General features: G+C 31.3%; 1 protein-coding gene across 1 annotated transcript; it reads left to right on the top strand.

Moving 5' to 3' along the window:
* Nucleotides 1-9,307: 9,307 nt before the first annotated feature.
* Nucleotides 9,308-11,415, top strand: LOC136972805 (uncharacterized). Its single transcript, XM_067267447.1, has 2 exons — nucleotides 9,308-9,830; nucleotides 9,920-11,415. The coding sequence occupies exons 1-2, from the start codon at nucleotides 9,422-9,424 to the stop codon at nucleotides 11,122-11,124; spliced, it is 1,614 nt and encodes a 537-aa protein (XP_067123548.1). The 5' UTR covers nucleotides 9,308-9,421; the 3' UTR covers nucleotides 11,125-11,415.
* Nucleotides 11,416-16,023: the final 4,608 nt, after the last annotated feature.

Below are 16,023 nucleotides of genomic sequence, written 5' to 3' on the forward strand. Positions count from 1 at the left end.
CACCACTTCCCCTCTCGGGGAACAGTCTCCCCGCACCGCTAACGCACAACGGGGATAGAAACTAGCATACATGGAAATCCTTTTCCAAAACGTAACATAAGAACAGTACATAACAAATAAAGAAAGTACCAAACTGAGCACCTCGCTCAGAAAGTAGAATTAACATCGGAATAGAGCCACTTTGCTCTTTAAAATGGTTCGAAAAAAGTCCTTTAACTTGTTAAAAGTAGTTTCCTTCCTTATAAGATGATAAAACTCACAGGGCCAAGATAACCCATCATCCAAAGCCGTCCACTTTAGGTAATATCTTTCCTCTTCCCATTGAGTACAATCGTACACAATATGTTCCAGAGTTTCAATTTCCTCTCCACAGACACACGTAGCATCACGACATAAGTTAAACCTTCTCCTATAATTACCCAGACCATCGTGACCGGACAGGCACACCATCATTGTTCGTTGCAGCCTGAACCATTTCATCTGACTAAGCCTCTCTTCAACATTGGGTAGAAATGTAAAAGTCCTTCGTCCTTTATCGCTATGGATCCAACCTTCTTGCCATTTCCTGATTGTCAAAGTCCTCAGCTCCTTCTTAACCCAACTGATAGGAACATAACGAAAAACTGGAACGTTTCCATTAGCCGCATTCTTAGCCAAGTAATCTGCACGCTCATTTCCGGTATGTGCCCGAACCCATTGGAATTGGATATGATCCACCAGATTACTATCACATAACATAGTATGGATCCGATAGACTTGCGCATGAGTCGAGCTCCTATCCAGCATGGCCTCTAAAGCACTCCGACTATCAGTATTTATCCGTATTCCTTCCAACCGATGATTCTTGATACACCAATCTACGGCCTTTTCTATTGCCAGTAGCTCCGCCTGGTAAATGGTCCACAGACATAAAATCAATTCACCTGAATTTGGGAAATTTGGATAAGGGATAACGATATCAAGTTTAGTGCCGCACGAATCAAAGAACAGTTCATAACGCCAAGATTTTGAACCCTGACGACGTGAGCTGATTGCACAAATCTTTAGTGCAAAACCCTTTGATCATCTTCATTTTTTAACCCGGGAAATTCTTCTCATTCCGGAAAATCCCTTAATTTTCTTAAAAATTCACTTTTTTTTTTATTTTGTGTTAAACTTGAGGAAATTTTGCAAATAGAAAGTATAATTAACTCATAAACCGTCAGAATACATTTGTATTTATTAATTTTAAGCCTGCTTATTTGTCGGAACCCGTCCTCACCACTCGGCCGCCCCATTGTGTGCCTGGCCGAACCCATAATGGGCATGCTAAAAGAGGCCTCTTGATGCCCACAGGGCGGAAAGAGTTTTAAAAAAGCCTGCTTATTAGTTTTTTAAATTTTTGCTTATTATGGCATGTCACTGATTGTCAATAATCGAAGGGTAGCCTATTTGTAGCAGGACTCCGAAAATTCTTTACTTGACGGAAACTCGTAATATCTTATAGGTGTGTAACACAAACCTTAAGTATTGAATGAAACAGTCAGTTAATAAATGTTTAAAAAGACGATATGAAGTCGAAGAGCATGAGAATTATTAAATGTGCTTTTTAAATATTATAGAACAAACGTACAACTTGGCATAAACTATTATTATGACTTTTCTAAATATGCGTGTAAAATTATGGAAAAATTTAACAGTTTTCAATGCCACGAATGTGTTCAATCCCAGAAAATTTATATTTTTAAAATTCAGTTCGTTTTCGTTTTAATAAATAATTGTGACGATTCATCGAATGAAAGCAATAAATTATAATTAATGTAAGTTATAGATAAGTGTCCAATATATTTGTATTAGTTTTCTGATATTGATATTAGCTCGAGCGTAATGCTCAACGCACGCACTATTCTAAGCATAACGGATGAACATTTTTTATTGTTACATTAGCAATACTGTAAATGTTAATAATACAATTTTGATCATTATCAAAAGAATTATTGAATTTTTTCGAAGCGATTGTTTATTCGAAAAGCGATTTATTCAAAAATGAGTTTTATAAGTAAGTTCAATCAATTAGTTTATTATATGTATAAATATAAGAATCATTTATCGTATGCTAATGATGTACTGTATATTAAAAAGTTGCATTAATCGTAATTTTTTAACGAAAGCTTTTAAAATATTCAATGAAAATACAGTATTATATAGCACATTATGATATGAATCGCAACTATATTCCCTGTACTGCATAATTTTCTTTATACAACATTTTAAAGATTGAACAGATTAGTGCAAATATAAATGAATTTTATGATTTTATTTCTGAATGGAAGTAGATTTTGTAAAATGAATTGAAAATTTGTTATTTTATATTTTGTTGATACATTAAAATAAATTAGTATTTGTAATTCTGTTTACAATAGTAATTATGGAATAATTATTTCCAGGTTACGCAGAATCGTTCGATAGAAGTAATATTTCTTCTAGAAATAACTTTGAGGTATGTTTATCAGGAAATTTTGATGTATGTTTTAATTAAAGTAGAGCAAATAATATTCAGATAGAAATAGAAGTGAAATATATAGATAAATATGTAACGACATTTTGAGAGTTCCTTTTATTTAAATATGATTTCAAAGCTGGTACTTTTCTTTAAAAACATTCAGACATTTTGTAAACATAACATCGTATAAAATTACCTGCCATTCTGTTTTCCTACAAATATTTTAAAGGAGTAGACTGTATTTTTTCAACTCCCTTAACATTCAATTCTCAGTTTCTGGCTTTAAATTAGTTCACGAACTTGTCTATTAATAAACTTTGATGCAAATGAAAAAGTATTGATTTTGAGGAAAATGAATAAGTTAACAATATTGTTCTAATAGACTTACATTTAAAACATTTTGAAAACAAAAACAGATTTATTTCAATGCATATACAAATGCATTTTGACTTTTTAGTGTGAGAAATTAAACTGTCAACATACTCTTTCGAATACAAAGAAATGCATCGATTATACTTTGCCTTCAGAAACTATGCATAAAGAAATTGTTATCAATCTCCATTAACACATTTAATAAAGTGAACAACAATTATCCTGTTGGCAAATCATTAATTTTTAGATTAATATATTTTTTTGTCTGTATATTTACAAATTCTGAAGTGGAATTTGTTTCTCATTTAGCTTAAAATATTTAGGACTTAACTTTTTTCTTCAGAATAATTTAATACTGAATCAAGTAAAATATCGAAATTACATAAAAACGAGAACTGAATTTAATAAAAAATCCATTTATATTATTTGATTCCTGTTTGGAGCCTTGATCTTCTTGTAGAACTTTAAAAAAAAATACAATTAAGGTATTTTAAACGATTATACAAATTAGAACGATCGACTCCTGGACCGACTTTAAGTCTTGAATTGGGAAATTAATATTATACGAAATATTTTAATATTTTGGTCTAAAACATTAGCTTTACCTTCTGAAGAGCGACGTTGTAGTGTTTTCAATTTATTATTAAAGACTGAAAAATATGCTTAGAAAAACTGAATTATTTTTTTCATTAAATATTGAATGAATTGGGACATTCCTTTATATTTCGGCATCAATCACCTCACAACCGAGAACTTATTTAAATGAGATAATGCAAGTTAAATCGTACCAGATAATGAACTACGATTCGTCTTACATGTTAAAGAATTAAAGAACTGTTTATAATACAACATTTAAGTGGGAAAATACCTAAATTATAATTTGGGTTATTCCGTTAAAAGCGCGATTATTCAGTTACGTTTGAATAAATTGCGAATGATGATAAGGGGCCATCGCTCGGATATTTCTAATAATGGAAATTACTGCAAAAGTACTGTTCAGTGTGTATGGAGCCATATTTTCGTTTCGGGTGTCGTGTTTTCCCAGATAAAAAGTAGTATTCTAGGTGAAATATTTAATTTTGTTTACATTGGCAATTTATCTAAAATGACTCTTTTTAACTTCCTTTTTCTTAATTTATTTCTAACTGTAACTACGTATTGTTTAATATTTGTTATTTGCTTTCTCCCATTGTATGAATGAAAAATACAATCAACACGCGATAATTTACAGATTCTAACGTTTGATATATTAGGGATTCGAGTATAAACTTAAATGTCTTCAAAGTGTGTATTACACATTATTTTAATAAATATATAGTATTGAATTCTTAATGAATTATATGGAATAAAATATATCTTAATATTCATTTTTAAAATTTGTTTCTCAGTTAAAATAATGTTAATTAATTAAAATACATCTGTACGGAACAGACTAGTAAATTCTTTAAAAGAAAATATTTGAAAATAAATTTTTAAACATGTAAATATAATACTTTATAATTTTGACAGGAGTCTTATCTAAGATCGGCTCCAGAACATTTACAAGCCGTGATCCTCAAAGCTTATGCTCACCGGCCATTAAAATGGCAATTTTTGTATTTAGAAAAACATTCTCTGGTGAGCGAAGTCATTTATGAGGAAAATGAATCGAATATCGAGAATGATTCATTCAAAGAAGATAAAAACATCGTATCTGGTGAAAATGCATCTTGCATTCATGATGCAAATACAATCGCAAGTATGCCTCATTTTATTTCTATCGCTCAACGTTGTTCAACTTCATTTTAATATGTGAAAATTGTTAAATTTGAAATTATTATTTCATTTCAAAATTGTTAACAAATTGCTATTACATCTAAAATACATCATTATTAATTGTAACATATCTTTCTAAATTATAAAGCTTAACACGTATATTTTTACATTTACTTTTTATGTATCATTACCATAAATATTGAAAATAAACAAATAAATCTCCGGATTTACTATTACAGGGATAACATCTATTCAATGCAAAAAAATCTTTTGTTTTTTATAATTGTCACTGTGAAAGCGCGGTTTAAATTACATTATAAACAGTATAAATTTATTAAACATTGAATAATTACTCTTTGGCAAGAACTACTTACATTATTTGAACGACCGAATTGAATAGTTGCAAGAAGAGATATTATCTTAACGTTTAGATTATAATTCATTATTTTGTCAAATATTTATTTTCATACATAATATATTAATTTTCATTCGATACGATAATGATAATTAATGTGCACACTACCGATCGTCTATTATAGAATTTTTACCCGTTTACTATAGATTTAACAGACAGCCATGAAAACAAAACATGTGTTGAAAAATTTCATGTGGTCGATGATATACTGTATTTACACTTTATATACTCTGAATAAAAGTGCAAAATTGCAGTTAACACAGAAATGTAGAATGATTAGATTATTACTTTTCAAAGATATTTCTGAAATTCAATGTTATTAAAAATTTAAGAAAAGTATTAATATCGTGCTGTATTATATGTTTTTAATCATTTCATTTCTATTTAATAACAGCGCTATAAATTTAAATTAAGTAAAAATAAGATTTAAAATATAAAACTTATATTTAGATGCAAAATATAAAGGGAACACGAACAGAAAAATGACAAAGGTGATGATCCCTCGGTATGGAGTCATTGAAATTTATGAGGATGAAAATTTATCCAGTTATGACGAAAGTGATGAAGTTAGTAAATATTTTTAATTTATTCCTTAATTTATATTCATATAAACTGATTTGAAATGTTGTTGTTGGTCATTGAAAATTAAAGTAATTTAATTTAAATACATTTAGAAATGTTTAGTAATTAGAGTAATTGTTGACATTTAGTTGTTGTTGATAAATATTGGAATAAACAGCAGCTTTTCAAGTCATTAATATAATTAAGACATTTCACTCTTGATTATTCTATATTTGAATTATTTCATTATTGTTTAATTATTTATATTTTGTAAATTTGAATAATTCTGAATTCGAATAATTTGAAATTCTACATAGACTCTAAGCAGTATCATTTGATGATATATTTACATGATATTTGAAATTGCTTATATTATTTTTGATTTATGAAAACATTTACTGTTTCTAGGAAACACCAACTTGCATGGATGGATTCATTCAATTCTTCAGAAAACTTCCATCCTGGATTTCATCATGTTTTAAGTCTTCGTCCAAGTAAAATGATTAATAATTATGAAGGTATGTCAAGGATTTTTATGTTTTATACTACATTCACGTGAGAAAAGTTAATTAAGGTTACATTTATCCTGTCGAATAGAATCATTTACAACGAAAAATTAAAAATAATTCTTAAATCGCTTTTAAAAAGCAATAAACTTTTAAACTTTTCAAATTTAAATAATAAATTTCTGGAAATAAATACTTATAAAATTCTATCATTACTTTTTCAGATAAATTAACTAATTTTAATCCATTTTTTCAGTTTTATCGCATTTTGACACCGTGATGTTAATTTCTGTCGATTCATAAACTCCATAAGGTTTAGGTACACGGACACTTGGCAATGTTTATCAAAAAATTTATTTCAACATTTATATGTAAACATTCTTCTTTGACCTCTATCTTACAAGAGGTAAACAATATTTTAAACAAACCAGTAGGGTTTCGCGAACTTTATATTCGAATGTTTTAGAGACGTTTCTCTTGATATTTAAAACATTCGAAGAGGAACGTCTCTAAAACATTCGAATGCCCTCCCTCCCGTTCTCCCTCCCTCCCGTCGTCCCTCATCCCCTCCCCTCATTCCCTCATTTTTTATTCCCTCATTTTCCCTTCATTTCCTTATTCCCCTCTCATTCCTTCATTCCCTCATTTTCTCCCCCCTCATTTCCTCCCCTTTCATTCTTTCATTCCCCCCTCATTCTTTTATTCCCCCTCATTCCTTTATTCCCTCATTTTCTTCCCCACTTAATCTCTCCTTTTTCATTCCCCCCTTTCATTCCCTCATTCTCCCTCATCCCCCCTCATTCCCTTATTTCCCCCTCATTCCTTCATTCCCTCATTTCCCCTCCTCAATCTCTTCCCTTTCATTCCCCCCTTTCATTCCCTCACCCCCCTCATCCCCCTCATTCCCTTATTCCGCCTCATTCCTTCATTCCCCCCTTATTCCTTCATTTCCTCATTTTCTCCCTCTCATTCCCTTCCCTTTCATTCCCTCATTCCCCCTCCATTCCCTTATTCCCCTCTCATTCCTTCATTCCCCCCTTATTCCTTTATTCCCTCATTTTCTCCCCTCATTTCCTCCCCTTTCATTCTTTCATTTCCCCCTCATTACCTTATTCCCCTCTCATTCCTTCATTCTCTCATTTCCTCATCCCCCTCATTTTTTCACCCCCCTCATTCCCTCTAAAACATTCGAATGCCCAGTAGGGTTCGCGAAACCCTACTGGTTTGTTCAAAATATTGTTTACCTCTTGTAAGATAGAGGTCAAAGAAGAATGTTTACATATAAATGTTGAAATAAATTTTTTGATATACATTGCCAAGTGTCCGTGTACTTAACCTTATGGAGTTTATGAATCAACAGTTAATTAACTCAATTTTAAAAGATATAAATTATGAAAATCAGCCTAACAGTGTTCAGCCTAACAGACCACATAAGATTGACAAAGTTACGAAAAGTATAATGGGCAACATAAAAAAAATGTTCCATGCATAAGTCGTCTACTCCAGAAACAAGAACTCGCATACAAAAATCTCCAATTAGAAAGCGTTTTTCAAGCAGTTATAAAATTAGAAAGAGTATATAAACAAAAGCTGAAGATGAATAGCTCTTGCAGAATTTAAGAAATTCATATAAATGTATATAAATATATTTATATGAATATATGAAATTATTGAAGACAAACAAAAAAAGTGATCAAGTTTTAAACAATTGGATGGTTCATTTATATATTCCAAGAACGGAAAATAAGAGGACGCCATAAATAAAGAAAATTGGAAGAAAAGAATTTTGTTGAGAAATTCTCAATCACAAAGAAACTATATTCTATCTTAAGTTCAAAACTATAGAATTTGAATTTTTAAAATATTTTAATATTTTTTCAATAATAGAACAATATTAAAAATTATACAGAAATTTTCGAGAATTATCAAATCATCCGGAAATATGAAAAGTATTAGGAAACAGAGCGCAATCGTAACAAAGTCACGCCTAAAGCGAAGTAGGCATGTTATAAATAGCGTATCAAAGCGCATTATTGTGTTTTAAAAGCATAAAATGTAATTTAAATGATTTTCTCCTTTTTCTTTTAAAATGATCTATTGATATATTCATTAAAAGTCTGAAGAAAGACAATAATTAACCGCTTCCAATTATTTTCTTTACAATTAGACACCGCTATTGTATTGAATTGAAACTCAAATTACATACCTTTAACAGTACAATTGTATACAATTTCAAATTAATTTTTATAACCTTAATATAATTGAGTTAACTAATATATTTTAAAACGGCTAAAACCGATTTGGAGGATGTTCGCCATTCAGTTTTTCAAACCGATTGTAACCATTCTTAAGAAACGAATTGCGCTACTTTCCCGATCAAACTTTAAAATTGTGTTGCGCCGTTTATTATAAGGTTTTATATAAAAATCTTTTTATAGTTTTAATTATTATAAAATTACAAAAAATCCCTTAATTTTAAAATATAAAATTTAAGTGGGTTTTATTTGAAAAAATGCAAATGCTAATAATGAGTAAAATTTTCATTAAGTCTGACTCCCTTTATCTCCCTATTCCATCGATTTTTAGCCACCAAACTTTAATGGCATAGAACCTTCCTAATATACAAATCTTCCTGAAAGTTTTTCGACAAAAGGCACAGAAGATGAGCTTCAAAGTGGGTGAACGAAATCGTGCCCCCCCCAAACATTAATACCCACAACATCCATACATACAGAAAAACGCCCTTTTTGTGCATTTCTCGACTTTTCAAGGTTCCCTGGGTCCAAAAATATAAAAATCTCGAGGGATCATTTTTTGACTAATCGTCATACTTTCCTTCTGTTACACGTAAAAGCCGGGAAAATAAAAATTTATTTCTGGCTATAAAAATTTGTTTGGAACCAATTTCCATGACAATACTTCGAATGTATAAAGATACAAAATATTTTATAATGCTTTTATTTATTCAGGATGACTGTCGCTTTCAATACAAAAGATTTAAGTTTTCCGGTTGATTTTGCTTTAATTCAAATACTGAATGTTGTAAATACTGTTAGGTTGTTAATTAACTGAATCTAGTAAAATGATTTCCTTCTTTGATTGATTTATTTGATTTATTTATCGGATATTTGAAACAATAAAGACGGAATTAAAACTGAAAAATCGTAGTTCTATTTAAAACTAAAACTGTAAAAGATATCTGTAAAAGATTCGCTTGTGCCAACGATCGATCTGACATCTACCGGTGTTAGCGCGAACTACATAATGGCGACTACTATGGGTATAATGTATGTCTGTGGACAGTAAGAATTAGAAAGTATTTAACCTACAATGGTAAATAATAAGTATTGCTGTGTATTTGGATGCAAGTCTAAAGGTACATCAAACTCAGTACATATGCACACATTCCCAAAAGATAAATTACTGAGAAAAAAGTGGGAAATAAAACTAAAGTTAGGAAAGCAATCAACGAAATCTATGTACGTTTGCAGTTTGCATTTTGACAAAGACGATTACTATTTGCCAGGTAATAAAAACATTTCTTATAAGTATATTTTAACTGTTATCACATATGGTACTTACGTTTTCATAGGTTTACCATGTGCTCGGCATTATTTAAAACCTAATTCGTATCCGACTAAAAACATACCGATAAGGAAGTTTGATACAACCACCTCAAAACAGATTGCTGAGCAAAGGTCCATTCGTGCCCAAAAAAGACAAGAAATACGGAATAAAGGTTTGTTTCTTAATTTTGTCAGATGCATTTCTTTAATAACGCTATACCAAAACAAGATCTTATAATGATTGAAATCACTAAATTTTTAGGTTTGGAACCGGCAAATAAGAAAACTATCAAGGAAAAATCTACGTATCAATCTAATAATGACACCAACATTTTGGAATTGTCACAGCCCAGTACATCCTGGTCTAAATCATCTATTGACTGCTGTGCATGCACAGATCAACAAATGACATCACAAATAGAGGAGGATGAAGATATGACATCAGTATCACAAGCAGAAAAAGATGCAGCTACAGCACTCTTAAATTTAAGTGAAAAATCCAACATTCAGGAGGAGAGGGATATTTTGATGGAAAAAGGAATTCAAGTGAATACACTTTTAGATTCAACCTTAAAATTTACTGTGTTTGACTTAATAAAATCAGACAATGAATTGAATATTCTCACAGGTTTAAACAGTTTTAAAATGCTTGATACCATCTCTGCCTGTGTTAGTGAGTTGCAGTCCAACAATACTGCTTATAAGCCTACTACAATATCTACTAAAGTCCAAATTGTTCTTGTTATGATGAAGTTAAAACTGGCCTTGCCCTTTGCTTGTGTTTCAGTTTTATTTCAAATTTCCATGACAACATGTAGAAGAATATTTTTCAATATTATTGCTTATCTGAGTCAAGTATTAGGTGCTGCAATTGTGTGGCCTTCCAAAGAAGAGATAATGAAAAACTTACCTTTGTGCTTTCAAAAATACAGCAAAGTTCGTGTGATTTTGGACTGCACTGAAGTTTTGGTTGAAAAACCAAAGTGTATTAGTTGCAGAATATTAACTTATTCCCATTACTATGGTAAGCATACTGTTAAAGTATTAGTTGGAATTGCCCCATCTGGTCTTATCACCTATTTAAGTAAAGCATATGGAGGTAGGGCATCTGACAAAGCCATATTTGAGGAATCAAATTTGTTAAATTTACTGGATCCTTATGCAGATCAAGTAATGACAGATAAAGGTTTTCACATAGAAGATGCTTGTTCTGCTAGAGCTATTGGTTTAGTACGTCCACCGTTTGTAAGAAAGCAAAATCAGTTAAGTAAGCATGATGCACTGGAGACTGCAGAAATAGCAAAGGCCAGGGTACACGTTGAACGTGCTATTCAGAGAATGAAACTATTTGCTGTTTTAAAACAAAAATTAGACTGGACTTTACTGCCACATATTGACAAAATTCTAACCATTATTTGTGGTGTGGTAAATTTATCTAGACCAATATTGGGTGATGACAAATTTTGAAGAGTGGTGTGAGCATTTTCATTTTGACCCTATATAATGAAGCAGTATTAAACAGCAATTTAATACTGTTTTTATAATCTTATAGTTAATAAGGCTTACTCATTTTTGTTTTTCAATTTTTGTATGATAAAGAACTCAAACACTAGTTAGGACAAAATATTTTATTCCAAAACAAAACATAACATGTTTTATAAAATTATTAGTACTTAACTCTCTATAATTATTTTGCATAAATCTGTAAGAAAATATCTTTTTTTGCAAATTATGAATAAAATACTGAATAAAAGAAAATGACTTTGTTTTAATTTGTTTAATTGGGTGCTAATATTGTTATAAGTTAATAAAATTCAAAGTAATGTGTATTTTCTTCTAAAAGTGATTTCTGATGGAAAAAGCAAGATTGTATTTAAGAATTATGACTGCATAGGTAAGGAAAAATAATTTTGGTAAAATCATTTAGTAGCTTTTCTGTCAATTTATAAATAAAACTATAGTCTGCTAAAACTTCAAGGGTTTTAAGGGTTTGGTCTTTACTACTGAATATTACAAAATCACATGAATTTAAATTTAATATAGCCAAACCTAATTGTACCTGTCCATAATACTTGTGATTTTTTTTTAAGCTGTAATTGCCATGCCCATCGTGTACTATATACTTAAGAAATTGCACCATTTCTTCTGCAGATTTTTCTGCACCAATTTTGGGGCACTTTACTTCAAGCAGCTTGATAGGTTTTTCATCGTTAAATACAATCCCATCAGGAGAAAATGCAAAACATGTCAGTAATGGTGAAATTATCAAACCAAACTGTTTGACATCACAACCATAGAGTGTTCCATACAATGTGAGTGCTGTTTTTTCCCACTTTTTACCATACTCTGTATTTTCATTTCCCTTAAATTTGCTTCTAAATATATTTGTTAACTTCTTTTCCCAGTCTGCATTTTTCCTCCTTCCATAAGTATATAGTTCATAGCACACTGATCCTGTCACTCTAATACTTCTTTCTTTCTTCCATAAATCATTATTTTGTTCCATTGTCAAGTGGCAAATGTTTTCTATCTCTCTCTTATTTTTGTATATATTTTCTCTGTAGTACATTGAATCCTGAATAGGCATAAGATGATCACTTATATTAGGCAAATATTTATTACAGTCCATACAGTGTTCAATTACTTTTAATATTGACCAATGTGGTGCAATATTATCAGCTGAACTTTGTACAGCTTTGGCTACTAAGCATTTTCTTCCAATTGAATGCTTTGCTAAAGCAGAATCAGGCAACTCTTGAAAAAATCGTTCTCTGATAGCATCTCTTTGGCTTTCATTTAATGAAAGAATTTCTGTTTCCTTTGTCTGGACATGGCACAAATTTTCAACTTTACAAGCTCCATATCTCCCATCAGACCTGCTTGACATTTTGCTCCAATACTGCTCAAGATCAGTACAACTCAGATCTTCCAAAGTATTACCATACCTGCAAGAGAAAAGTACTTATTTATATCTTCATGCCAATACAACTAACCTATTAGTTAAATATTTGAGTGTTTTACCTGTTTACATGAAGCAGTGTCCCTATTGAATGCTTACAGTATCCTGCTTCTCCTGCTATGCAAGTACACTTTATAGATGTCATCAAATATTTATTGAGTTCTGAACTCCATTTGATATTTAACGTAATTTCGTGAGGTTTCTTTGAAACAATACTAGATAAGCAGAGAGCGAAAACTTCTATTTCGACTGGGCAACCATCGTCGTCATCTGTCTTATATATTTTTTCTTTAATGCCACAGCAAATTATCTGTTTTAGCATTTCCTCTCCTTCTATAAGACATCTTTTTCTATCACCCACATATTCTAAAATGTCACAAAGTGAAATCATTATGGTATTAATCCTAGTTGATTTCGTAGTTGTTTATATCGGACAAGAATGCGGATAAAACGTTTTCACTATAGAGAGAAAAGTTAACACACAAGTGACTCGCATTTGTAATTTCTATGTTGACAGGCACGCTATACCCTTTATGGCAGCCATCTTAGTCGATTCATACGCCACCTATAGTTAGTGGCACAAGCGAATAGAAATTAGCGCTCATAAATCGAAATTATACAATTGTTAGAGAATAAGTTAAAGAAACAATTTATTTCTTGATAGATTCGATTGATTAGATTTTTTTTTTTTTTTTTTTTTTTTTTTAACTCTTTCCGCCCTGTGGGCACTAAGAGGGCCTCTTTTAGTAGGCCCATTATGGGTTCGGCCTGGCCCACAATGGGGCGACCGGGTGGTGAGGGACGGGGCCCGACATATCCGAACGGACCACCCCCCGAAAAATTCCTGGGGATTATTCGACCCGTTCGGATGATTGATTAGATTTTAGAATGGTATACTGTATATTGTGATATTTAGTGGTATATTGTAAGTATAACTTATTCCTCAATTACCTCAGGGCGAATTCAGTGTTTTCAGTAATATAATGCAATATATAATGAGATAACATCGTTCAATAGACAGATGACTGAAGAAAAATCGGTCAAAGAATATAGTGGTGTAAAAGATATATACAAATCTAAAAGTTTATTTTTGAAAATCCAATAAAGAAAAAAAAAATGTTATTTTTATCGTTATGACGATAACGCGAGTAGTTCTTACCCATTGTTTTATTTGAGGAATAACACCCTTTCTCTTAGCTATTTCACAATGTCGCATTTCTCCACCCTAAGGCGAAAATTTTATTAACAGAAAATACTTAATGTAAATTTAATATTTCAACTAAGATATTTACATAACATGGCTAAAATTTTAAATATTAGGCGAAGTAAATAGTTCTTAAGGAAAGAATAGAAAAATTTTAAAAAACTATACTCACACAAGATTCTCCATTTTCATTCAATGAAATCATCTTTATTCTTGATAACGTACTAGGTATAGATATTATGTCCTAATAGACATTTAAATTAATCAAAATTTTCATGTACTGAAACACGCCTCACTTTGTGTTAAGACACACAAAGTGAGGTACTTTGTGTTAAGACACACAAAGTACTGTATAATGCAACAGCGGTGTTGTAGTAAAGCCAAACGTTCAAACCAGGTTGACCTCTGGTTTTATTGTCGTTCACACACACACACGAATACATTTAGACATCGATGATGTTCTTAGAAGTGATGAAATTCACTATGAAGCTATAATGTCTACTTTTATTTACTAAAAGAACATTACAGTTTTTAGTTTTATTTTTTAGGACAAATTGGCTGTTAATATCAAATCCATGTTTTTGATAGTTCTTGATCGATTTAAAACTCCTCGCAAGTCAGTAGGCTGAAGTATGTCCAAAAAGTTTAGGTAACTTAGGTTTTTGTGAAAAATGTAATTTAAATATAAATTCTTAATACCTCGATTAATAATAATTATTATTTAGAAGAACTTTAAACAATAATTTATTTTAAAAAATTAAAAAAATTGAAACACTGTCCAAAAAGTTTAGGTAATTTTTATCTATTTTATTATTTATTTGTGTATGCGGTTCTACCATCCAATAGAAGCTGTTTTGTAGATTTTCTCTCCGCTTTCACCTCTGCTTTTCCCACCGCTTTAGTATGTATTTAACCTTAGTGCTTCCCCTGAGATTAGGGGCCGCTGACACATCACTTTGTATTTGACTTCTTATGATAATTATTGTGATAATATGACTTTTCAAGAATAATTCGAAAAAAAGCGCATAAAGTTTCTTTGCACACTTGTTTAGTAATGACATTTTTGCGACGTGTGCTGTTTCAGATGAATAACGAGTGTCTCCTGTTGAGCGCTGATTTTCCGAATGGATCTCAAGCTCAATCCGACCCTTATATACTAATCAGACCAGAAACACGTCAAATTCTAGAACATTATGGAATAATCCGCGAGTGAAATAGAGAAAAAGACGTAGCCGCCAGCCAGACAAACTCTGTCTACACAATGTGCCTCAACCAAAGCACTAATATCATCATTGGCAGGGGCGAATCTAGGTTTTTCGGGGCCTAGGGCTTATTGAAGTTCAGTGGGGTCCCATTTTTACCAAACCTAATTTATTAACTATTTTTTACCATACGATAAGTGCTCTTTGTTAATGAAAAAGTATTAAAAATTTATGACGTTAATTCAATTTTTGTGGGCCCAAGGCTTAAGCGCTATTAGTCCCTATGTAGATCAACCCCTGATCATAGGCTATATAATAACGAGAATGATGAGACTATACACCTTCATTCCACGTGTACAAACGCAAAACAGTCGAGTTCACTTAAGAGAGCAATTTCTCGTGTTTCACATTATCAGGATTACTGTTATCAGCACCGGATAGCAAAGCAGTCCGTTTAAAGTTCTCTAATCTTATGGTACATTACCGCCCAACCGCGTATGGCTCTCTACACTACTAATATATATATATACAGGTATACCTTGCCTTACGTCGGTAATTGGTTTCAGGAGAGGCGACGTAACTCGAATTTACTTGTGTAGTTACGACACAAGTCGAAACTACGGAGGAAAACGCCAACAATGAGCACTTAGACTGTTAAATAAGACAACACAGGAACACAGACGTTTTCATGTTTCGTTCTCTAGGATTTATGATGATTATATTAACATTTACAGTAAATGTACATATTTTAATATGATTTTATGTGCTTTTAACGCTTTTCTAGTGATATTACGACTTCAATATTTGTGGCGGACGGATGTAAAGTCGAATAAAATGACAAACTTGATTTTTATTTTTCCATATACTTTTTTTGACAAACGACGTATAATCGAGAACGACGTAACTCGAAGTATACCTATATATATATATATATATATATATATACATAATGTGCGTGCTTATGTGTGTGTGAAGATTTTTTAATTAATCACGGAACGGAC

Source organism: Centruroides vittatus, unplaced genomic scaffold (assembly GCF_030686945.1).
Source record: "Centruroides vittatus isolate TY-2023 unplaced genomic scaffold, ASM3068694v2 contig_1059, whole genome shotgun sequence".
In the NCBI taxonomy this organism is placed as follows: Eukaryota; Metazoa; Arthropoda; class Arachnida; order Scorpiones; family Buthidae; genus Centruroides; species Centruroides vittatus.

Bases quoted from the DNA above. Each gene is read 5' to 3' on its own strand.
- LOC136972805 (XM_067267447.1), top strand. From the start codon at position 9,422: ATGGTAAATAATAAGTATTGCTGTGTATTTGGATGCAAGTCTAAAGGT. The intron at 9,831-9,919 runs GTTTGTTTCTTA...CTAAATTTTTAG, and splicing joins ACAAGAAATACGGAATAAAG to GTTTGGAACCGGCAAATAAG.